An 11312-nucleotide genomic window follows, 5' to 3' on the forward strand; every position below is an offset into this window, starting at 1 on the left:
CACCTCCCAGTTTAACCCGTTTCTGACCAAAAGTCAAACCAGGGCTGACCCATGAGAAAAAGTAAGTTCAAACCTCTCACAGGGGCATCTGTCTGGCTCAGTCAGTACAACATGTGACCCCTTGATCTTGGGGTTGTGAGTTCCAGCCTCGTGTTGGGTGTACAAATTACTTAAAAATAAAATCTTTAAAAGGAATTAATGAATTAGTTAAAAAAAATACACAAAACCTCTTGCACCCGTGGGTGGGGGGCAAGAAAACATGATGTCGTTTTTTTTTTTTTTAATTTTTTTTTCAACGTTTTTTATTTATTTTTGGGACAGAGAGAGACAGAGCATGAACGGGGGAGGGGCAGAGAGAGAGGAAGACACAGAATCGGAAACAGGCTCCAGGCTCCGAGCCATCAGCCCAGAGCCCGACGCGGGGCTCGAACTCACGGACCGCGAGATCGTGACCTGGCTGAAGTCGGATGCTTAACCGACTGCGCCACCCAGGCACCCCAACATGATGTCGTTTTTAACGAATGTTAAAGAGGAATGATTTCAGGGCACCTGGGTGGCTCACTCAGTTGAGCATCTGACTCTCGGTTTCAACTCAGGTCACGATCCCACGCTTCGTGAGTTCGAGTCCCACATCGGACTCTAAGCTGACAGCAGGGAGCCTGCTAAGACTTCTCTCTCCCTCTCTCTCTGCCCCTCCCCCGCTTGTGCTGCCTCTGTCTCTCTCAAAATAAGTAAATAAACTTTAAAAAAAAAAAAAAGCAGCACACTTTCAAGGCTGAAAGTGGCCTGAAAACTCTTGTTCTTTATTTTGCTGATTAGTGATATGCTGTAGAAAATCATGAGTCGAGGGTTTAGTCCCATGTATATCATGGGTCAAACGACCCGTGAACACGCCAAGCAAGGCCACGTTCTTGGAAGTTTACACAGTTTCTGGTCTGGTCCTGCCCTCAATGGAAGCTGGGAACACAGTGAGATATTTAGCACCACTTTCCTATAACCTAGTCCGCATCCCGTGGACCCAATCCATCCTTGGGGGATTTGCCTGTTTGTGCCAGTGTCCGTGGGAGGCAAGGGTTTGCTGTGGTCGCTGCCAGAGTCTTCCTCCTGCGTGTTGCTGCCGGGGCGTTTGCAATGCGACTGGAGACACGGGTTCTGAGCAGCCGTCCTCACTCTGGGTCCGCCAGGAACCTGTCCGTGGGCATCTCTACCCTGGGCCAGTGGTATTTCTCTCTCTCTTTTTTCTTTCTTTCACTTTTCTTTCTTTTCTTCTCATACTTGTAGGAGGGGCTCTGCAACGCAAAAAGCAGAAGTAGAAGGATGAGAAAGCGGGAGACATAGAAGGGTCAGCTGTTCGTGGAAAGTCTTAGGCCCTTGTCCTTTGACACACACTGGCTTTAGAGAAGTCCTCAAATAGAAATGTGGAGAGAACTCAAGTGGAGGGTGGCAGGGGTGTGGATCCTGCCGCAGGGGTGTGGCCCCATCCCAGAGCCACTCCAGGGCAGTGCTGGCATCCAGAGCCCCCATCATCCATCGGTGGGGGGTCCGGCGGGAGCCAAGGCTGCGCTCACGGAGAACGCCCCCGTGGGACGTGGGCCCAAGCCTGCACTCCACCCCAGGACTCCGAGCATTGTTAACGAAGGGAAACTCGGACAAAGTAAGGAGACAAAGAGATATATGCAACACCAAAGCACTGATACTTAGCTGTGTGTAGACATGCAAATCAGTAGAAAGAAGGCTAGAAACCCAATGGAAAAGATAGACAAAGGCTCCCCAAAGAGACAATTCACAGAAGTGGGAACCACCGTGACTGCCAAGTGCACGAAGAGCTATTCAAATTCCCTAGTCATCAAGAGAACCCAGATGGAAGTTAGGAGCCGCTTCAGATTCGTCAGATTAGCAGGCATCAGAAAACTGGAAAGCCAAGTGCTGATGGCAAACCAGAACCCTCGCGGTAAGTGTGGAAGTTCCAACAGCCACCCAGGAGAGCATCGTCGGTGCTTTGTGAAGCCGAGGGTGCGTGTACCCTGTGGCCTGGAAGTCCCACTTCGAGGAGAATTCTCCCACCGTCCATAAGGAGACAGTTGAAGACAGGTGTTCGCAGCAGTGACGTATGTGACAGGGGCACTGAGGCCAAGCTAAGGGGTGCATCACTGAAGGGTGTGGGGCATACTAAGAGTACTGGATGCTCGGCGTGGCATATTACATGCAACTGGCAGAAGTAACAAATGAGATGCATGTGGAAAACATTAGTGTTGAGTGTAAAACCGTAAACAGGATGAGTCTTACACACGACAGCATGTTTGTAAATCGCAAGCATCCATATAGGAGCCAAGCCATGTATAGAAGAGAACCAGACAGGATTCAAGGAAGCTGCCTGAGGACACCGAGAGGGGCCTTGTTTACAGTGGTGATGCGTCACAAACCGGGGAGGAGGCAAGAGTCAACTCTGCCCGTGAGGTCATACAATGAAGTGTGGTGGGTGGGGGACGAGCATCCCTGGAACCAGGGGAGCTTGGGTTCCAGCCCCAGTTCTACCACCTGTAAGCACTGGGGATTTGGGCAAAGCATTCATTCATTTCGTCCACAAATATTTAACGAGCATCTACTCAGGGCCAAACACTGTTCTGGGCACTGTGGACACGCTGGTGAATAAAACAGTGTAACATAAGTTACCCTCCGATAAGTGCCGTGTAATGTGATACTGACTTTAGATTGCATCATCACGGATGGCATCTCTGACACCTGACTTTCCAGCAGGGATGCAGATGATGAAAGGACCCAGTTGTGAAAGAGCAAGGTTAAGTGCTTTCCAGGCATAGGGAACAGCATGTGCAAAGGCCCTGAGGTGACAATGAGTTTGGCCTGTGTGGCTGGGTAGGTGAAAGAGGGGCAGAGGGGGCTTGAGGAGATTGAAGATGTAGGCGAGGAACAGATCATTCACAGCTTTGTAGGCCTTAGTCAAAAAGAGCTCAGATATTATTCTAAACACAATGGAAAACCAAGAGACAGTTTCATACAGAGGAGTGACTTAGCAGCATACTTTAAAAACAAAACAAAACAAAACATTGTTTTCCTTAATAGTGATACACAGAGAAAAAGATGAGATATATTTTAAAAGATCACTTTGGCTGCTGAGTGGAGGAGACTGGATCGGAGTGGAAGCCACATAAGCTTTCTGAGCCTCAGAATCCACACCTGCTATGGGTGAGAATACCCAACCGGTGCAGAGCCGCGGTGAGTCAAGGTGGGAACACAGTCTGGTCCTAGGAGTCTCCTTGGCACTCGAGGCGCAGGCTGGGACGCGCAACGCTCCATCTCGGGCCTGGGGTGCCCCTCCAAGCCCAAGACACAGACCTACGAATTGCAAGCGAGCGAACGCTGCACCCGCTGTGGCTCGCGTAGGCGGCCGCTGGGAGGCGCCGGAAACTCTGCGCCGTCCCCAAAGGAGGGCCCGCCCACTGGCCCGCTCGGCGCTCGGCAGCTCCGGCCTGCCGAGGGCGAGCAGGGGCGGGGCCGTTACGTGGGGGCGGGGCCTCGGCCGGGGCGCCGGAGAGTCGCAGTCCTAAGCCTACAGCACGGGGCGGGGCCTGCGTGCGGGGGCGGGGCCGCGGCGCTCGGGGCTGGCGGGCTCGGATGGCGGCGGCGCAGGGCTCCTGAGCGGGCCGGGGCCATGAGCGCCGCCCGGCCCCAGTTCAGCATCGATGACGCCTTCGAGCTGTCCCTGGAGGACGCGGGCCCGGGGCCCGAATTCAGCGGGGTCGCCCGCTTCGGGCCGCTGCACTTCGAGCGCCGAGCCCGGTTCGAGGTGGCCGACGAGGACAAGCAGTCCCGGCTGCGCTACCAGGTGAACGGCCCGGCCCACCTCAACCCCAGCCCGGGTCCGGGGGGTACCCCAGGCCGAGGCCGGACCTTGGAGAACCCCAACTCAAGGGAAAATCTGTCTAGACGCCCTACCTACGTAGCCACTGATTCAAGGCCCTGCCCAGACCCTCCCAATTCTGATTTTGGTCCCCAGCCACCGAACCCGGGAGTTCTTCCCCTAGCCCCAGCTGGAAATCCCACTCGGTGTCCCCACTTATCCTGGGTCGGGACCCAACGCCCTCTTTCCCCGCTGGGCTAGAGAGCTCTTCTTGTCCCTGAACCAGATCTTGCCCAAACTCCGGAGCAGACCCTCGAGCCTTCCACTCTCCCGCTTCTGTTCTGGAAGTCCCCACCCCATCCTGCCCCCGCCCCCACTCCCCTACCCCAGAGCTGGAGGCCCTCACTCACCTGATGAGTCCTTACCCATGCCCTGACTCCCACTAAACTGGGAATCTCCAATCTCCCTGAGGGACTTCCCCCAAGATCCTTTTATTCGAGCCTGTATCAGATTTCTGCGCCCCAAACCTGAAAACCAGGACTTTTGCCCTGTGGCATTCCAAATCCGGAGCTCCATACTGGGCCCCTGAAATACCATTCTGAAAGCTCCACCCTGACTCCCAAACTTGGGGGCGCTCCTGGCCCTGGGACCATGCTGGGAGCCCTCAACCAGCACACACACACACACACCCCCCCCCCACCTCCTACCTGGGTTTCAGTTTCTGTGAATCATCAAACCCGTTTTGCGGGGAGGGTGGAGGGCCAGGTGAGCAGCTGTCAAGCGGCCAGGCAAACAGCTGTGTGGGCTTGCTCTCCTCTCCCTGAGAAGGGAGGAGGAAGGGCCTGGGCCCAGTAACCCCTCTGAGCCCTGTGTTCTGGAATAGAACCTGGAGAATGATGAGGATGCAGCCCAAGCCTCTCCGGAGCCGGATGGGGGAGTCAGCATCAGGTCAGGGCCAGGTGGGGACCCGGCCTACGCCTCTAACCCTGCTCCTGGCTCCTTTCCCCAAGGTCCCTGGCCAGTTTCCCACCTCACACTACTCAGCTCTGTCACATCCTGTCCTACAAGGATTCCTAGCCTGATCCCCACGCCCCTCATGGGCTCCCCTGTCCTGCAGGGTCACCCTACCCCAGTGCCAGCCTCACCCCCCCCCCCACACCCCCACCAGGCTCTCTCTCCTGCAGAAAACCCCTAGCCTGGTCTAGCCCCTACCTTCCCCCAGGTCATCTGTCCTGCAGGAATCCCTAGCTCGAATCTGCAGGTTTCTTCCATCCTCGGTCCTGCAGAGACCCCAGCCCTTGAATCCTCCTCACTCTGTCCCCTCTCAGTGCCCCCTATCCCGCAGGGACACCCATCCTAATCCCTGTACCAAGCCCCACCACGTCATTATGACCCTTGATCACTTGCCCTGCCTCTCCCTGGGCCCACCTGGCCAGCAGGGATTCCGGCCGAACGTCCATCCGCAGCTCCCAGTGGTCCTTCAGCACCATCAGCAACAGCACCCAGCGATCCTACCATGCCTGCTGCAGGTGAGAGCCTGCCCTGCTTAAGCCACCTGCAGTCTGTGACCCCGAACAGGCAGCCCTGGCTTTCCCCCTCAGTCCTCTGGGTGGGGAAGAGTGATGGGAGAGGGTGGGGCTCTTGTCGCTTCTCACACTCATCCTGGTGTCCTGCCCCCCAGCTGGACGCAACACCCTTTGATCCAGAAGAACCGCCGGGTAGTGCTGGCCTCCTTCCTACTCCTGCTGCTGGGGCTGGGTGAGTGCCCCTGTGGGTCCCCTGCCTACCCCCGTGAGGGCGCCGTCCTCCCTTCGTGCAGGGTCCGGGTCCCCCTTGGCACACGGAGCCTCCCTACATCCAGCTGACTGCCATCACCCCACCCCCATTTTACAGGTGAGGAAACTGAGGCCTTAAGAGGAGCAGGCCCGGTCTCCTGGACACACAGCCAGGAAATCACACGTAGTGGAAAATGGAGCCTGGTCCCATGCTCCAAACTTTTTTTTTTAACTTAGCCATTTAATCCCTCAGGGAGCAAAAGAACAACAGCTACCATTTATTCTGTGGCTACTTCAAGCCAGCCGCAGGGTAGGCTTATTTCCGGCCTTACGGAGGTCACACAGAAAGTGAGAAGTGGGACCGTGACCCAGAACCAGTACAGAGACAAGTGCTCAGGGATATGCCCATCCCCGTCAACAGGGATGCTGAGCACCCTGCCGGCCCGACCCACGGAGCACCTGTTGCGTCCCCATCCCTGGAGTCTGAGAGCTGAGGAGGACCCCTCCCTGGCCCTCACCGGGTACACCTATTGCCCAGATGGGGAAAGCGAAGACCAGAGCAGACAGATCTCCCAGCCAGATGTTTTCTGACTCATTCTACGGGGCTGAGGAATCAGGATCCCCAGCAGGGACCTAGGGTCGGGATCAAGAGGGGCTCGTGAGGACAGCCCAGCCGCGGCAGCTGCTCTCCATCTCCCAGCACGGTCAGAGTCCCCTAGCCAGAAAGCTGAGCAGCGTCCTCGCCTCGGCTCTGAGTGTCTACGTGTGGGGGGAGGGAGCCACCAACTTCTCCAGTCCCCGCTGCAAGCTGGGCACTGGTCAGACGGGCCACCTGCCTTATCCCATTTCATTCTCTCTCCCAGTACCCACAAGGGCAAGCATTATTACCATCCCAGTCCAGAAATAAGGACAGAGGCTCAGCCAGGTAAAGGGACTTGCTCAGACCTCAGCTGTGAGGTAGATGAGCTGGGATTTAAACCCACATCAGTGACATCACCAGGCCTATAAAGGGCCTTTGTAGGACTTAGAAGACACCTCCTCTGAGTGGGCAGGGCCGCCAGCCCTAAGCCAGGGTGGCAGGTAGTGTTTCAGCCCCCACCATTCCTTTTTTCAGGTGCTCTATACGGGGCACAAGTCACCTAACAGTCCATGGTGGCCCCTCGAGCCTTCATGCCATATCGCTCCCTTGCTGGAAAGCCCAGCTCCCCCACCGCCCCCAATCCCATCCTCTAAGCGGGGACCCAGGACTCTGTAGGTCTGAAAAGTTGATCCAGCCATGACTTCCCCAAACCCACTGTTCTCAGCCAAAGTTCACATCCCTCGTTGGGGTCTACAGGCCCTGCCAGACTCCTCAAGCCCGGGCTCTTGCCTCTCCAGTCTTCTACTCTGGAAGCTCCTGGAAGGCCCCAAGTTCCTTCCAGACTCTAGGCCTTTGCCATGCTGCTCCCTCCGCCCGGAGCATTCCACTTCTTTTCTGCCTGCACCAAGCCCATAGCAAAGCCTCCAGAGTCCAAGCGCCTCCTCCTTCCACATGCAGCTCCCTGCGTCTCAGTTTCATCTTCTGTGAAATGGGGATGATAATACCTGTTTCATTCAGTCACGGTGACAATAAAGCAATGCAGGTAACAAGCTTAGCCCAGTGCCTGGCAGCACCTGGTAAGTAACAACTAAATGTTAGCTGCTATAGCTGTCACCACCCCTGCTCAGCGTCATTGCTACCGCCTCCAGGAAGCCCCTCCCGATCCCCCAGGCTCCCCCTGCCGCCTGCTCTGGGCTGCCACACCCCCATCACTGGATTGTAGCTTGGAGTTTCTTGTTGGTTGCACCACTAGGGAAGGGCCATGAGGGCAGGGACCTCATTCGCTTTTCCCTGTGGGATTCCCAGTCCCAGGCACACAGCAGGTGTTCCATAAGTGTTTGTCGATTGACTAAAGGCCACACCACGGAGCAGAGGAAAATCTCACTTCAGACATTTCCCAGGCCCTGCCAGGTGCCCTGCTCTGAAAACACAGAGCTTGGTGAGCTTCCCAGGAAGGGTCCTCTGGCTAGGGAACCTTCAGTTCAGATTGGGGACACTCCTGGGGCCTAAGCCTTGCTGGGGGTGGTGGGTGGAGTTCCCCGCCCTGCCGCCAGCCCCTGCCCCCGCCTCCCCCCCTCACCCTCGCGGATCCATCTGTGTGCAGCGCTGATCCTGATCGCCGTGGGACTGGAGGTGGCCCCCTCGCCAGGTGAGCGCCCCCTCCTACCTCCGCAGGCAGCGGGCTTCCCCACAAGAGAAAAACCCCTCCAGGACCCGCGAGCCCCCAACCCCCTCGGAAGTTTGCTTCCACCCTCATAGCAGGAAAGGACCCCTTTGACCGCAGCGAGACTTGACCAGACAGTGACCCGCCCCCCCTGGGTCCCGCCCGGTGCCTCCCAGCCTTGACTCGGCCCCTCCTCCTGCAGGTGTCTCCAGCGCCATCTTCTTCGTGCCCGGCTTCCTGCTGTTGGTCCCGGGAGGTGCGGAAGGGCTCCGGGCAGGGGCGGGGCGGAGCTGGGGGGCGGGCCGGGGGCGGGTCTCGGCGCTGACCGGCCCCGCCCCCGCAGTCTACCACGTGATCTTCATCTACTGCGCGGTCAAGGGCCACCGGGGCTTCCAGTTCTTCTACTTGCCCTATTTTGAGAAGTGAGCCTCGGGCAGACCGCGGGGATCCAGCCTCGCCTGCGAGCGGCCCCAGGGGGCGCTCCTCGGCCCCGCCCCGCTCTGGTTTCCTCATCTCAAGGGAAGGACTGCAGGACCCTCGAGCCCCCAGCCCCCTCGAAGTTTGCTCAGGAAGTTTGCCCACTACCCAGGCCCGGGAAACTCGTCCCTTGCCTGTTCTGTGCCTTAACTTATTCTCGAGCCTGGGGGCTGCTGCGTTGTTGTTTTGTGCTAATAAAAGAATGTACTTCACTCCAGGAGAGACCTTGATCTTCCTTTCCCGCCAACCCTGCCCAGCCCGTCGGCCTGGCCCCAGCCCCTCCCGCAAAACCTGAGGGAAGCGCTGGCTGCAGCTGAAGGCTCCAGGACCACCCGTCTCCCCCCGTTGTACCCGCGACGGTCCTGATCCTCTAAGACTTGCTCCTCCGTTTTAGGTGCGGAGCTGGGCCAGGGACTCTATCCCGCAAGCCTGGAGCAGCCTCCCGTCACCACCCAGCCCTTAGCAGAGCTGGCCCTGCCCATTTCTCTACCTGGAGGCGCAGCAGCCTTGGTGCCTGCCCAGGGGGCCCTGGCCAAGGGCACTGGGATGACGCAGGCCTGGGGCCTGGAGGCTGGTATCCCGGTTGCAACGTGGCTCTGGGGCCCTGGGCTGCCACAGCTCTGAATGTGGGCCACGACAAGGCAGCAGCCCAGCCCTCTCCGCCCATTGCCCTACTTCCAGGCTCAAGGGTTGGGAGAAGTAGGGGTGAAGACAATGAGAGGCAGGGCGCGTGTAACAGAACCTCCGTGATCGAGGACTCTCCACAGAACAGTGGAAACAAACCAACTCAGAATTTTGGGAAACCAAAGCATCTCAGAATCTCACGAGCCAGGAAACAATCTTTGAGAACCCTGAAATCTGAGATCATAATAGCTACCATTTATCAAACTCTTAGAAGGCAGCGGGTCCTGCGTTGAGCACTTCGCACAGGTTATTTCTGATAATCACCACCTCGGTCCCATTTTACAGATGAGGAAACCAAGATCCAGAGGGACTGATTCGCCCAAGGGCAGGGTTGGGAACATAACCCAAAGCTTCCAAGACACCTGGGGGTGGGAGGGAGAGGTGAGGGCACCCAGCCTGTGTGGTCCCCAGCTGACCACCCCAGGGAGGGAGGGCTGACTGAGGAGATCCTGTTCATACACTTACAGGTTTATACTCTGTCTTCCGAGCGAAACACGAATGGCGATGAGAAGAGACATGGGCTGTGCCGCAGCAGCCAGGAGAATGTCTTTGCGTTTCTGTGACTTTGCTGAAAGAGTTAACACCCAGACTCCTGTTCCCACTCCTGTTCTCCTGGCCCACCCAGACTTCCCAACCTCAGCCCCCAATCTGGGCACTTTTGGGGGCACCAGTCGGATACAGGAATTTCTAAATCAGTGGTTCTCAAAATAGCTGTAGTAAAGAATCAGTGTTCCTTTCTAATCCATCATGGACCGATACTGTGGTGAGATCAAATAACAATTGGAAAAGTGAGATAACAATGACATTCAGAACATAAGCCCACAATTTGTGTTCCCAGATTAACCAGACCTAAAATTACATTTCAGTGAATATAATCAGAACAAACAGGAAAGAAGGAAAATTATGAAAACTATTCATTGTGAGCAAATAGGTAATTAATACAGAGTTGCTACTGTGCTCATAACTTTTTATCATTTCACAATCTTTTTTTAAGTTTATTTATTTATTTTTTTATTTTTGAGAGAGAGAGAACGAGTGCAAGCAGGGGAGGGGCAGACAAGGGGGTGGGGGACAGGGGATCCAAAGAGGGCTCTGTGCTGACAGCAGCGAGCCCGATGCGTGGCTCAAACTCATGAACCATGAGATCATGGCCTGAGCCAAAGTTGGATGCTTAACCAACTGAACCACCCAGGTGCCTCTGTCATTCCACAATCTTAACACCAAGTTATTCCAGAAGTAGTCTCCATATAAGACTACGGCAGGTATAAGCAAGCTATAGCCCACAGGCCCAATACAGTCCCCAAGATAAAAATGGCGTTTATATTTTAGTAACAGTTGGGGGAAAAGTCAAAGAATAGTAAGATTTCTTGAGACAACGAAGTTTACAAAATTCAAATTGCAGTGTCAATAAATCAAGTTTAATCAGTTAATTACCAAATTTCCACCCCAGCCATCCCTGTTTGTGTGTGGACTGGGGCTGCTTGGCAATTTTAACTACAACCGCAGAGCTGAGCAGTTGTGACAGAAACCGTAGGGTCCTCAAAGCCTAAAATCTTTACACTATCTGGCTTTTTACAGAAAAAGTTTGCCAACCCTTAGTCCATAGGAACGTGTCGACAGAACACTGAATCACAACATTTAAGGTTTTCACGAGGGGCGCCTGGGTGGCTCAGTTGGTTGACCCTCCTGCTTTGGCTCAGGTCATGATCTCACAGCTCGTGAGTTCGAGCCCCGCGTCGGGCTCTGTGCTTGCGGCTCAGAGCCTGGAGCCTGCTTCGGATTCTGTGTCTCCCTCTCTCTCTGCCCCATCCCCACTCATGCTCTGTCTCTCTCTGTCTTAAAAATTAAAAAAAAAGAATTTAAAGTGCTTGATTTTTGCTGGTTAATGTTTGAAATCCAAACTGGGTTGATAGTAACACTATCCTCAGGGGATCATGAATATCTAAACTCTAAATGCAGCTTCTTTTTCAGTTGAAAAATACATCGATAGTTGTGTCCAGACGAGGAACGTTGGATTTCTTTAGTGAATTGTGACTCATTTTATCCCTAATGCTTTTTGCCTCCTAGCCCATTTCTGTCTGCTATGCCTGTACTTTTATGAGTTTTCTTTGGTTCATTTTCTCCTAGTAAATCTGTGTTGCAAGCCATCACGTTCAGCCTTTTGATTCTCATTATGCTGCTCGAATGTGCCTTAGATCCTACACTCCGCTGTGGGGAAGAGGCTGCTCTCTGCCCCCCAGTAGAAGAACCTTTGGTTTTTAGCTGGGCACGTGG

At 55.2% G+C, this 11312-nt stretch overlaps 1 protein-coding gene across 8 annotated transcripts; it reads left to right on the forward strand.

Moving 5' to 3' along the window:
* Nucleotides 1-3570: 3570 nt before the first annotated feature.
* Nucleotides 3571-8571, forward strand: TMEM134 (transmembrane protein 134). 8 transcript variants are annotated; one of them, XM_078433730.2, is made up of 9 exons: nucleotides 3573-3844; nucleotides 4743-4818; nucleotides 5326-5388; nucleotides 5541-5617; nucleotides 7172-7290; nucleotides 7569-7652; nucleotides 7818-7862; nucleotides 8080-8133; nucleotides 8221-8571. In XM_078433730.2, the coding sequence occupies exons 1-9, from the start codon at nucleotides 3702-3704 to the stop codon at nucleotides 8301-8303; spliced, it is 744 nt and encodes a 247-aa protein (XP_078289856.2). In that variant the 5' UTR covers nucleotides 3573-3701; the 3' UTR covers nucleotides 8304-8571. The 8 variants fall into 8 exon arrangements, with proteins under 8 accessions (XP_078289857.2, XP_060463399.3, XP_078289856.2 ...); XM_060607410.3 differs by having other exon boundaries at nucleotides 3575-3844; nucleotides 5299-5388; XM_078433731.2 differs by lacking the exon at nucleotides 7172-7290 and having other exon boundaries at nucleotides 3571-3844; nucleotides 4743-4807.
* The last annotated feature ends 2741 nt before the right edge of the window (nucleotides 8572-11312 follow it).

Source organism: Panthera onca, chromosome D1, assembly GCF_046562875.1.
Source record: "Panthera onca isolate mPanOnc1 chromosome D1, mPanOnc1 haplotype 2, whole genome shotgun sequence".
Taxonomy (NCBI): domain Eukaryota; kingdom Metazoa; phylum Chordata; class Mammalia; order Carnivora; family Felidae; genus Panthera; species Panthera onca.